This window comes from Carassius auratus, chromosome 20, assembly GCF_003368295.1.
Source record: "Carassius auratus strain Wakin chromosome 20, ASM336829v1, whole genome shotgun sequence".
NCBI lineage: Eukaryota > Metazoa > Chordata > Actinopteri > Cypriniformes > Cyprinidae > Carassius > Carassius auratus.
In genome coordinates, this window is record NC_039262.1 from 1,881,810 (window position 1) to 1,896,424 (window position 14,615).

General features: G+C 34.9%; 1 protein-coding gene across 1 annotated transcript; it reads left to right on the forward strand.

Moving 5' to 3' along the window:
* Positions 1-2,345: 2,345 nt before the first annotated feature.
* LOC113120514 (angiopoietin-related protein 7) lies at positions 2,346-13,425 on the forward strand. The gene is made up of 7 exons (XM_026290383.1): positions 2,346-2,465; positions 4,610-5,143; positions 7,177-7,411; positions 8,569-8,706; positions 11,203-11,419; positions 11,532-11,727; positions 12,923-13,425. Exons 2-7 carry the CDS (start codon positions 4,799-4,801, stop codon positions 13,067-13,069), a joined length of 1,278 nt encoding a protein of 425 aa, XP_026146168.1. The 5' UTR covers positions 2,346-2,465; positions 4,610-4,798; the 3' UTR covers positions 13,070-13,425.
* Positions 13,426-14,615: the final 1,190 nt, after the last annotated feature.

Below are 14,615 nucleotides of genomic sequence, written 5' to 3' on the forward strand. Positions count from 1 at the left end.
GTGCATTACCTTAAGTGCTTAGCTCAAGCTGAACAATTATTCTACCTTACTTTCGCTTCTCTTTGTTTCTTCTTTTCTTAATGAAGCCCATTTATGCCCCAAGGTTCATCAGCAGCAAATGTAATTACTAACAACGGAGGAAAGCTAATGTTGTGTTGTCGTGGTAACTTGTGATAAATCAATTACTCTTTTTTTTCACTCTTACATTAATACAGTGAAAAAAAAGAAAAGAGTGACTTTAATTCTCATTCATTCTGGAAAAAAGACGTGAGGCTTGAAAGTGATTAAAAGCAGCATAGTTGCTCAAGGTCTGGTGATTCTAAAGATCTTTTGGAACACAAATGGAACAGCGTCCATTGTAAATATAATGGCTTGCATGTATCAACAGCAACTCAAACTAAAACCATAAAAACTGTTTCATTGCTTGTAACAAAATAAACAAAATAAAATATTTATTTTATTTCAGCTAGTTTTCAAGGCAACATTTGTCTTTTGTTTTATTTAACTAAGTACGAATGTAGCTAGATTATAAAAAATATCGTAAAACAAATTTAAAAAAAGAATGAAAACATAGAACAACAAGAAAAGACACAAAACAAAATTACCTAAGCTTTAAATAAAAAGAAAATTAAAAAGAAAACAGGAAATATATAAATAAAAAGAATCAACAAAAATTATAGTTATATAATGTATTTAATGATATATATATATATATATATATTAGTAATTATTATTAAATTAATGACACTAAAATATCACTGCATGTAGAGAATATATATATATATATATATATATATATATATATATATATATATATATACACACATACACACATATAAGCTTTTGACTATTGGAAGAACTTGTATGTATAAGATCTTACAATAGTCAAAAGCTTAAAGTTTAAATGTTCTTTAAATCAAGAAAAAAAATGGTTTTAAGAACTGTTCACTAAAAGTTTTTTGGGAAATCAAAAATGACAGTTCTATGCTTAAAGAATAGCATGACTGCAAAAAATCATTTTAGAAACTTTATTGTTATAGCATATAGCCTGAAACTGTATAGCATGGTGCTTGCAACAGCAAAGTTGGGTTCGATTCTTTGTGAATATGCACTTTAAGTGAACTGTAGCAGATGTGCCAATGCTGCAGTGATTATATTTGGTCCATGTCAAAAGCAGTCGCTCACCTCGGGTCATCAAGATCCGAATAATTAGTTCACAGGATCTCAAATGTCTCTCTTTGGAGAAGCACAGCCTCTAGAGGGCCGAACAAACACAACAGACACGATGTGTTTTATCAAATCAAAGTTCAAACATCTTAGACAACTAAAAAATGCTTTTTTTTCATTCCAAATTACATTATCAAAGTAAATTGTCATTAAATCCAGACTAAATTTTAAAATATTCTGAAATTCATGTTCATTTTTCGGTTCAAATATTTAGTCCAGCAATGTTAAAAAAAAATTAAAAATTCATAAAAACAATTTTATCGATTCATATATCACATATTGGTAAAAAAAATAAAATTGTCTGAATGCACTGTAAGTCACTTTGGATAAAAGCATCTACTAAGTGCATAAATGTAAATGTAAATATATATATTTGTACAGATTTGATAATGTTCCAAAGAGCAATGTGTGTTTAACAAGTAAACATCTGACCTTAAATTTTAGAAATTTGGAATGGATGAAATTCTGACAGCTTGTAAATCAATGAGATCTTTCTAGTAGTTTGGCAGACTGCTTACATAAAATGCACATAAATGCACATAAATATCATTGGGAGATATAGAGTGACAACTGATAAGTCTTAGTAATATGATAATTAAATGCTTAGTTTAATAATCAAAGCTCTGTAGTTTTTATTGTGGGGGCCGAACAAATAAAATAATGCAACAATGATGATTGATGAATCATATTTGATACTCGCATTTTGACACGATTTTTTAAAAAACATGGATATATGGATAATCAAGTAAACTTGGGTTGCTTATCTTGAAATGGTAACAATATAAAAGTTATTTATTTGTATCCTTCACAAAATAAAAAAAATAAAAAAATGCTTGAAATGCCTTTTATTCACTAAAATAGGAAGCTATCAATTAGACAACAGAAAGCATATAGTAGATTGCTTAAAATAGTCTTTTCAGCCAAGTTTGGATCATGGTAATCGTTTAGAGGATTTTCTCATACGATATAGTATCTCGTGCTTTTTCCAACACAAACATGAGTTTGTGCATTAACTGTGTGATTGTTCAGACATGTACTGGAGGGATAGTTGGGCGCCTGGATTGTCTCTCCTCTCTTTCTTCTAATCGGGAATCCAATTACAGAGGATTACAAGATAAGATGCCCACTGTTATCAGGCATCCTGCAACACATGAGATTTAGAAAGAGAGAGCGAGGATGACCGCATACGTCTGTATTTCCCCAGAAGACAAACACGACGTCTCCGACCACTGAAACAGGTAAAGATGAAGCCTTGTCACTGTTTCCCTGTAGAGCTTACTTGCTGATGACATCTAATGGGCAATGTTACCGCTGCACGTAACAGTGTATCAGCAGTGCGTCAACAGCTTTATAAAGAGTTTGGGAAATCTCTCATGTGAGATGGTGTAGAGTCAAGGGTAAATCAAAACGGCTTCCAAACAAGCTGATGTATTCTCTGCATTCACACTTCTAATCAAAATGTCACTGCAAAGAAGTAGGATGCTTGATCAATATGATTGATTGTCAGTGTTATTCTTTTATACATGCTGCGGGACACGAGGCTCTCTGTAATGTTGTTTGGCATATACAGCTTTGTTCTCTGTTGGATCTAGTACACTAGACTTGGATCGGAGACACGAGGTGCTTTGGTAAACGTGATACTTTAGCATTAAAAGGTCTGCTCAAGGTGTTGGCAAAGCATGCATTGATCTGCATGTTCTTCCTCCTGAGTTCACCTGCTGAACCAGATTGACAGGAGAGATTGAATACATGAAAATGCATTGGTTTTGTTTCTGCATGCAGACTATATATGACTGAAACAAAATGTAGTTTGCATAATTTTGCATCCTTAATTTGTAATATGTGTATTTACTACCAATAATAATCATTTTATTTGTTATATATGTGTGTATATGTGTGTGCACAGCACCATTTTGTATTTACATTTTGCTTTCAGTTTGATATTTTGTAATCTAATGCAATAAATGCAGACATTAGACTTTGGAGTCCAAATACTTTGTTGGGTGCATTGCACATTCAAGCTGTTTCAATGAGTTTTTATTGTATTTCGTGAATAAATGTGCCCAGATAAGTGTGTTCTTGTCTGAAACATGACACTGGCTATTTTTAGCATGCCCATCCTCTTCCAGGTTAAATGCTTTCACTGCTGCCATGTTCTTGAACCTACATAAGCACATGGAAAAGTGACACGAGCCACCAAAGCACCTTAACCTGTGCCTTAATCAGGACAACCAGGCTGGCCTCTAATAAGAGCAGGGACATGCCTAAAGATGTGTTTGTGGGATTTATTTCAAATATCACATTGAGATTTTATGATAGATCATGTTATTTCTCCCTTAAGCCTAAACCCAAGAGAACATCTTGAGTACAGTGTGGTTTTTGACAGATGACCTATAGTTCTCTGGCACGAGTGCACTGAAATGTCACACTGTCGATTGCTTGAAATAAAGGACCTACTGTTATTATCATAGACCATAAAAAATCTCGCCAAACTTTTTAGAGTGACGTCATAACAGTGTGTGGGTTGCATAAATGAATGCTTAAAATCCTTAGCTTATAACCTAGTTATATTTCTTTATGTCCCAGAAGTGGTGATTCACTGTGATTCATCTCTGAGCAAAGCACTTGAATAGGAAAGTTTGACAAAGAACTCGAAAGTGGCTGCTAAATAATAATTAGATTTTTTACATTCAGAAGAAAATGTAAGTGGTACTTGCACATAGACTTGCTGCCATGATGTCAAAGTTGGCCTAATAATTTTGGCAAGATTCATGATTTTTCATGTATTATATGATATTCTTGCATCTTTACCTTTATTTATCCAACAAGCAGCCAATATTGATCTATAAGCAAATTAATAAATACATGGATTCTAATAAAATATGATAATATAAATAATTATATATTAATAAAATAGAAAAAATAATTATATTTGTAAATTAAAATTAAATAAATTAAAATTAGTATATTTGCGTGAGTAAACAAATAAAAAACATTTAATATATAAATACATTCGAATAAAATCTTTTAACAATCATGAAATAATTAAGTAAATAACACATTTAAAGATAAATATCTAAATAAATTAATAAAAAAAACAGTTCTAATAAAATATGATGGAAAAATAAACATTAAATAACAATTGGTATATCCATATATGTAAATGAGACATTCTAAAGATATAATAAATATAAAAAATTAATGATAAATAAATAAAAAGAAATGATAATAAATATTATTAAATACATTTTAATAAATAAAAATAAATTGTAATACAGCAAAAAAGTAATTTATTTGTTTGTTTGTTTACTTTTGCTGCTAATACAACACAATATTTATGTCTTTATTTAGAACTTCTTTAAGGTTTTGGTTTTGTTTTCAGGTGAATTGCGTCAGAAACCGAGCATCAGAAAACAGACTCAATACAGTGACTCGGACACCTAGACAGTGTTCCTGTGTGACAAGTTCTCCTCAAGACTGGAGAGACTGGAGGTCAGAGAGCTTGTACCCTGGCCGTCTCCCCCAGGGTCCTTCCATCAAGGTGGGAAGGGGGGTCAGCCGAAGCAATCACATGGAGGGCAGGCCTCTCTCGCCCCTCTTGCTGGCCGTACTGTTTCTGGCAACAAGTGCGAGCGATGATGACCACTCACTGCACACGCATCAGGTCAGTACGGCTCAGTGTGGAGAATACAGTAATCAGGTCCTGGAGGATGGCATGTGTCGACTCATGGCCACGCTACCCCAGCTGGACGACCAGCGCTGCCCGGACATGTTCCGCTGTACAGATGAAGTGTCATACTGGCTTCATGAGAATGAGGAACGCAAACAGCAGATCCTGGCCCTGCGGGAGACAGTGTCTGAACTTCAGGAGGAGCTTCGCAACCACCGTCATCGAGTCAAAGTCTTAGAATTACAGGTGTGTGGATTTTCTGGATGTTGTTTCCATGATTGCTGGCTCAATTGCTACTATATCTATCTATCTGTCTATCTCTATATATATGTATATACACACAGTTTTGGGGGTAACGCATTATAAGTAATGCGAGTTACATAATCAGATTACTTTTTTTTTAAGTAATGCATTACTTTTAAATTTACAAGAAAATATCTGAGTTACTTTGTGTGTGAAATGTGAATATGCATTAATTCATCCCACTCGCAAATAACTGATTTAGTATCATCAGAATGAATTAAAACAGTGAAATGCATACTCAGAATATGACCCAAACCTGCAATTATTAAAAAAGAAGTGACATGTGGCCAAGTATGGTGACCCTTACTCGGAATTCGTGCCCTGCATTTAACCCATCCCTGTGTGCTCACACAGAGCAGTGAACACACACACACACACACACACACACACACACACACACACACACACCCGGAGCAGTGGGCAGCCACTTATTCTGCGGCACCCGGGGAGCAGTTTGGGGTTTGGTGCCTTGCTCAAGGGCACCTCAGTCGTGGTATTGAGGTGTAGAGAGTGCTGTACATTCACTCCACCCCATCCACAATTCCTGCAGGGCCAAAACTCAAACTCCAAACCTTTGGATTACGAGTCTGAATCTCTAACCATTAGGACACGACTTCCCATTAATATGTAAAATAACACAAATGTATCTAATCCCATTTTATTAATTAATATCTTTGATGCTGATCTTTGATGATCCAGTTCAACCATACTAAGAATCAGAAATTACTTTAGATAATTTAACAATTGCTTCATTGTTTTTTTTTTTCTTATTGCTGAAGTGTGTTGAACCTTCTTCTCCTGTGTTCTACTCTAGAGACATGATTTTACTTTTCCTTCAGCCTGATGGTTTATTCATTACACTTTTTAGTGTGAAAGGGCTATTACATTTACTAATAATAGAACTTCTTACTAAAAACAATCAAGCCTTGCTAATATTTAAAAAGTAATGTGAAAATAAGTCAAAAGTAATGTAATGCATTACTTTCCATAAGTTATGTAATTGGTTACTTTTTAAGGGAGTAACACAAGATTGCATTGCATTACTTTCAAAAGTAACTTTCCCCAACAGTGTGTGTGTGTGTGTGTATGTGTGTGTGTGTGTGTGTGCGTATAATAGGCTATATATTCTGTATATGTATGTATGTATATGATTAATCGATTAATCGCAACCAAAATAAAAGTTTTTGGTTATATAATATATGTGTAGGTACTGTGTATATTTATTATGTATATATATAAAGACACACACACATACAATATATATTTTGAAAATGTTTAAATACGATTTATAATTATATAGACCTAATTTCTATTATACATAAATAGCCTATATTTAATATAAACATAACATATTTTTCTTAAATATAAACATGCATGTGTGTGTATTTGTATATACATAATAAATATACACAGTACACACACATATATCCTATTATGTACACTTTTATTCTGGATGCGATTAATCATTTCCCAACAATAAGATGAACTGATTCAGTAGTCTGATTCAAATTTCTGATGCGACTTGTAATAGAGAGTTTAGGATGTTTAGGATGAAACATAAAATGTTATAATAATACTGTGGTTTTAGGATATGTACCATGGAAACATATACCATACACTGTAACCTTCTAGTGTTTCTGTAAATTCCTTGTCGCTTCAGACAACTCAGCTTGACAGTTTTCAGCCTAAAGTCTCCTTGACCCGAGGTTAAAGAGATTAACACCGGAGTCCTTACTGCTCTCCACGTGCCTTCATTAATACGCACCCTTAAGCTCTTCATGCTGTGCCTTCAAACGAGGGGATGATTCACACAGACAGTTCCTGTCTGCCTCTCCCTCTCCTGGCCTTTTACGCAAACACACAAAATGTACTGCAGCCACTTGAGAAGGTCTCATTTTGCAACAGCTAACAGGAATTGCTCTTCACACCCCTTTTTGATTGCTAGTCGTGATGTTTGTCTGTTTGGCCTTTCACAGAGTGAAGAGAAGAACCACAATAATTCATCTACTGAGCAGCGCTTGCATGAGCTGGAGGACCATTACGCGGAGGCCACGACCTTGTTGCACATCCAGGGCTCATTGATCTATGACCTCCAGGCCCAGATTCAGAACCTCTCCCTACTGGTGGAAAAAGTCAGACGTAACCCGGGCTGCATGATCAACATAGTCCGCACCAGCCCAATGCTCAGTGCACAGGAAGCCCTGCATCCTGGTAAGCCACATCTGGAAAAGCTTTATCTCAAAGCTGCATGATTATTTTCTTAACTAGTCAGTATGCAAAATCGGGACATGCCAGTTCCTGTCATGAAGTTTAGAAGCCTGGTTGGGACAACATCTCGCCAGCATCAAATATATATATATATATATATATATATATATATATATATATATATATATATATATATATATATATATATATATATATATATATATATATATATATATATATATATATATATATATATATATATATATATATATTAGTAAACACAGCCCTTCTAATTTTGACTTGGCTTCTAATCTCATAAAGTGCACAAGCATTGCTTTTGTTTTCTATCATGACAATTTTCTTGTGATGCTTTAGTTTGGTTTATTTTACACCAAAATTAAATATTTTTCATCATTTACTCATTCTCATGTCGTTTTTAGCTTTGAGTTACCTTCAAATCACAAATTAAGGTATTTTTATTGATCCTTGAGATGTTTCTGTCCCTCCAATGAAAGTTCAGGTAACCAAACCTTAGAAGAACTAACATGTTCATCTAACAAGTTATTTCGGCTTTTGACATCTATCTTGGACAAAAATGCTATTTACAGTGTGTGAATATATTTAATAATATTTAATATATTTAATTCTTATTTATTTTTTAAGCACAATATATTATATTCATGATTTTATTAGAACCTGACAGAGCTTTTCTTTCCTATCATGACTTTCAGTGTTGTGAATCTTAAAGTGCAATAAAGGAATTCACCGAGAAATTAAAGTTCACTTCATTATTAACTCACAAAATTACGTTTCAAACCCATAAGACTTTGGTTAATCTGTGAAACACAAATTAAGATACCAAGGGGATAAAGGTCTTATGGGTATGAGAATGAGTAAATGATGGCTGAATTAGCTTTTTTGGGGTGTACTATCCCTTTAAGTCTTTAGCTAGTATTGAACTTCTATAGCTAGTATCATCAGTTACTGGCCTGAACCAACAGAGGGTGACAAATCATAGCACAGTTTATGCGACAGCCAATCATATGACCTCTTCATCGTCTCATATTTTTTAAATGGAAACTGAAATTGCTTAACCTTTATACAATATATGTTTTTTATATTAATTATGTTAATATAGTTACATGTGTTTTTTCCTCCAGAGGTGCAGCATGTCAGGAACTGCCCCATCGACTGTGCCTCCATCTACTATAACGGAGTGCGGCGCTCTGGGATCTACACCGTGGTGCCCTCACTAGGGGCCATGCCTGTGGAAGTCTACTGTGATATGGACACGGACGGTAAGAAATCACAGGGCACATGCAGTAATTACTGTCCAGGACTCGGCAATAAAGATAGATCTGTTGTTTTGGGTCAATAATGATCTTTATGATCTGTAATGATATATATATATATATATATATATATATATATATATATATATATATATATACACACTCACCTAAAGGATTATTAGGAACACCTGTTCAATTTCTCATTAATGCAATTATCTAATCAACCAATCACATGGCAGTTGCTTCAATGCATTTATGGGTGTGGTCCTGGTCAAGACAATCTTCTGAACTCCAAACTGAATGTCAGAATGGGAAAGAAAGGTGATTTAAGCAATTTTGAGCGTGGCATGCTTGTTGGTGCCGGACGGCCCGGTCTGATTATTTCACAATCTGCTCAGTTACTGGGATTTTCACGCACAACCATTTCTAGGGTTTACAAAGAATGGTGTGAAAAGGGAAAACACCCAGTATGCGGCAGTCCTGTGGGAGAAAATGCCTTGTTGATGCTAGAGGTCAGAGGAGAATGGGCCGACTGATTCAAGCTGATAGAAGAGTAACTTTGACTGAAATAGCCACTCGTTACAACAGAGGTATGCAGCAAAGCATTTGTGAAGCCACAACACGCACAACCTTGAGGCGGATGGGCTACAACAGCAGAAGACCCCACCGGGTACCACTCATCTCCACTACAAATAGGAAAAAGAGGCTACAATTTGCACAAGCTCACCAAAATTGGACAGTTGAAGACTGGAAAAATGTTGCCTGGTCTGATGAGTCTCGATTTCTGTCGAGACATTCAGATGGTAGAGTCAGAATTTGGCGTAAAGAGAATGAGAACATTGATCCATCATGCGTTGTTACCACTGTGCAGGCTGGTGGTGGTGGTGTAATGGTGTGGGGGATGTTTTCTTGGCACACTTTAGGCCCCTTAGTGCCAATTGGGCATCATTCAAATGCCACGGCCTACCTGAGCATTGTTTCTGACCATGTCCATCCCTTTATGACCACCATGTACCCATCCTCTGATGGCTACTTCCAGCAGGATAATGCACCATGTCACAAAGCTCGAATCATTTCAAATTGGTTTCTTGAACATGACAATGAGTTCACTGTACTAAAATGGCCCCCACAGTCACCAGATCTCAACGCAATAGAGCATCTTTGGGATGTGGTGGAACGGCAGCTTCGTGTCCTGGATATGCATCCCACAAATCTCCATCAACTGCAAGATGCTATCCTATCAATATGGGCCAACATTTCTAAAAAATGCTTTCATCACCTTGTTGAATCAATGCCACGCATAATTAAGGCAGTTCTGAAGGCAAACACAGTATTAGTATGGTGTTCCTTATTATCCTTTAGGTGAGTGTATGTATCTATTTCAGATGCAAAAGCCTCTTAGCACCATCTAATATTTTTTTCTAAAAGGTGCATATTTTTTCTCAGGCTTCTATATTCATGTTCAGTTATTTCATTTTAATGGGAATGAAAAGAACCCGTTCATTGCCATTAAAATGAAATTGCTGAACCTACACATACGAGTCTGAGAAAAATACTCATTTTTTGGTAAATATATTTATAATTAAATGTAATATATTAATGTGTATTAAGTAAAACATGTACACATACATGCACACACATTTATGAATAAAATCCAATTATCTTGATTATATCTGCTACAAAAAAATTGTGCGAAAAATGATTTGTTCATATGTATTCAGTTTAGATTATTTTACCACATATTTTTATCTAATTTATATAAATATTGTTAAAATTCCAAAATATTACATATATGAATCAACTATAAATCATTTAAATATTAATTATGTCTTTTTTTCTATTTAATTTAATATATATATATATATATATATATATATATATATATATATATATCGTTTTTTTTGTTTGTTTGTTTGTTTTTGTTTTTTGGGGGGCCAGTGAAAATGCTGAAAATGCTTTTCATGATACAAATCGTCAACTTTACAAAAAATTATGTTTCTACAATATTTATTGTAAAAACTGTTGGCAGTGAAAGTATAATGCTTATCGTTGTGGCCTACTACTGTCCTCTATGTTGAAATGTTTTGCTGGAAATTTGTTGTGGATGAATCATTGGGTTATTTTTATATCATTCATAGTATAATTTAGAGAGACTTTCAAAACCGTGGCAAAAGAAACTCTGATAATGAACATCTAAATTACTTCTCTTTTATGTCTAATAAGACTTCAGTTTTGTGCTGAAATAGCACCGTTGGGGCACATGAGGAACCTTCTAAAGCTTAAAATAGGATGTGCAAATATCATTTTGATGACCTACAAAACACTTCCTGACCATAAGTATAATTGCAGTGGTCATAAGATGAAAACCAAATGACTTGGCATGTGCATTAAACTCATAAAAAGTGATTTGATTGTTGAATGCTTGAACGTATACTCTTTTTACAATTCCTTCGTAATAAAAATGTGGTCATAATTGGAGCCCATGCGTTATGTTCGTCTCAGGTGGCGGCTGGACTGTGATCCAGCGTAGGCAAGATGGCTCTGTGAACTTTGACCGCAGCTGGAAGGAGTATAAAGAGGGATTTGGAGACCTGCACACCGAATACTGGCTGGGAAATGAACACATCCATGACCTGAGCGGTCAGGGAAACTATACTCTCCGTATTGACCTGGAGGACTGGAGCGGGAAACACAAGCACGCTGTTTATCAGAGTTTCAGGTGAGGAACATCCATCACTCACTGACTGGAAGGACTTCAAACGGATGCACAATGTTTAATAGTGATTAAACATCTGGCCTTGTAATTGGAAACACCTGATGTGTGTTTGCAGTGTGGAGGCCGAGAGCACTCGGTATCGTCTGCATGTGGCGGGCTTCAGCGGGACTGTGGAGGACTCTTTCAGCTGGTACCATGACAAGCAGAGCTTCAGCACACCCGACACGGGCAACATCTGTGCCGAGATCTCCCACGCTGGCTGGTGGTACAACCAGTGTTTCTACGCAAACCTCAATGGCATCTACTACAAGGTATGATGGGCCTGTTGGTTGTAGACACAAATGTTGTAGGTTTAAGCCCCAGAAGTGTTGAATCGTAAGCTGTTACTGTTGTCTTTGAGTAAGGCACTGAACCTTTGGTTTGCCTGTGTAGTAGTAATAGATAATAGAAAATAAATATATGTATGTATATATATACAGTACAGACCAAAAGTTTGGACACACCTTCTCATTCCAAGAGTTTTCTTTATTTTCATGACTATGGAAATTGTAGATTCACACTGAAGGCATCAAAACTATGAATTAACACATGTGGAATTATATATGGAATTAAATACATAACAAAAAAGTGTGAAACAACTGAAAATCTGTCATATTCTAGGTTCTTCAAAGTAGCCACCTTTTACTTTGATTACTGCTTTGCACACTCTTGGCATTCTCTTGATGAGCTTCAAGAGGAGAAATGGTCTTCCAACAGTCTTGAAGGAGTTCCCCGAGAGATACTTAGCACTTGTTGGCCCTTTTGCCTTCTGAATTAAATTAGCCTATGGATTTTACATATACATCACATTTCTCATCAATATGGTTAACAATAAAGATTAGTAATAAGGAAAAGAAGCACATCAGCCTACATCGTTCAATCCCGTCCTACTGTAGATAAACAGAATACAGTGATGTCAACCTTGGTTTTGATAAGCAGTTATTTTATGACTCAGGAACTTAATACACAAAATATTCATATTGATTCAAGCATTTAACATTTATGAATTAATTAAATGTCAGTAATGAAGACTGCACAAATTATAGCGATCACGAGGAAGGTCCGCGTACAGTAAAGTGGATAGTGTACAACACCGCATCAGTTATATTCAGGTCTATAGTGCCACCTGCTGGCGCAGTTTTTTAACTTCTTAGAGAAAATTAAGTCGTTATAACGAGAAAACGAACTTCGTTATGTCGAGAAAACGAGAAAATGAAGTCGTTATAACGAGAAAATGAACTTCGTTATGTCGAGATAACGAGAAAATTAAGTCGTTATAACGAGAAAACGAATAAAAAATATTATAATGCATGGCCGCTTAGAACGTCCGTAACAAAATGAATTTTAATTGGAAAAAAAAAACACTGATGATAAAAGGTGTGCTCAAGTCTTTCTCTTTATGAAGAAATGCATAGACTTAAAAAGTGCAGTGATGTCTAAGTGATGTTTGGTGATCCTGTTGGACAGGGTGGTCGCTACTCGCTGAAGGGGAAGAACCCTCTTGGTCCGGACGGTATCGTGTGGTACACCTGGAAAGATTCAGACTACTACTCTCTGAAGAAGGTCAGCATGATGATCCGACCCAGAACCTTCCGACAGCATCTGTCACCCTGAATCAGGTCCAACCAATGAGCTTGGGCCTATATGTCAACCAGCCAATCACAGTTCTCATAGCCACAGCGACACAGGATGGATGGATTCTTCCATTGTGAAACAGAGGAAAATCTGTGTATGGACTGAATGTTTTCAAGAAGGCCGTGAAACAAGTTTTTAGGTTTATACCAAAGACAAGACAAGGACTGATCCTGAGACAGTGAAAACTATCATTGAATGTCAGTGTTTGCCATTCAGTGAGTCCAAAGTTTATGCTACATGCCTATATTTTCTATACCCATGGTTTTAATTAAATATTTTGTTGACTTATTTTATAAATGTGTATTAAAAGTAGATTTAGTTTCTGGTGCATATAATAGGACCTTATTTTTTTAGCAACAAATATCCAACAGCACTTTCTTAAATGCCTGTTTGCCACAATTTCCTGATAAACATTTATTTGAAATAATCTTACAAATGATATTATAAATGTCTTTGTCACTTCTGATCAAATTAAATATAAGCAATTTGAAAAAAATATTTTAGTGACCCCATTCTTAAAAATGCTATTATATAATTTTATTAAATAGAAATCTGTAAATATTCATATATTTATTTGAAATATTGTATGATTATGCAGAATCACTGACACTATCACAAAAACTCTGAGAGAAAAAAAGACTTCAGTTTAGTGATTTTTTTTTCTTTTTTAATGGTTAAGTGGTTATATATATATATATATATATATATATATATATATATATATATATATATATATACATATATATATACAATTTAAAGGGTAGTTTTTGGTCCCCTAATTATGGGGGAAGTAAGCCTCACAAAAAAGCCAAAAACCAAAGCCAAAAAACTCTGTAGCACAATAAAAAAATTTCATTTGTGAAATATGCCTGTAATAATATTGTAGGTTCATGATGTACAGTAATGTACTGATAGTAAAAAAAATATATAGTTTATAAAATGCCAAAAGTGAATAAAATAAAAGGAAATGCTACAACCTTTGTTGAACTAGACATTTTAAATATGTACTTATTTCTGTATGTTATTACACACCTGCAAATTATTTCTGGGTAACACTTTATTTTAAGGTGTTCTTGTTACACGTTACATGTACTTACTATTATAATAATAAATTATGCATAATTAAATGCAAGTAACCCTTGAGCCAAACCCTAATCATATAGTAAGTACATGTAGTTTAAAGGGTTAGTTCACCCAAATAGCAAAATTATGTCATTAATGACTCACGCTCATGTCGTTCCAAACCCTTGAGACCTCTGTTCATCTTCAGAACACAGTTTAAGATATTTTAGATTTAGTCCGAGAGCTCTTAGTCCCTCCATTGAAGCTGTGTGAACGGTATACTGTCCATGTCCAGAAAGGTTAGAAAAACATCAAGAGAGAACTGAAGATGAACACCGAGCCGAGCCAGATAACGAACAACAGACTGACTCGTTCTCAAGTCAAGAACCGTTTCTGTCAGACGTTTCTGATTCGTGAACCGAGGAGCTGATGATACTGCGCATGTGTGATTCAGCGTGAAGCA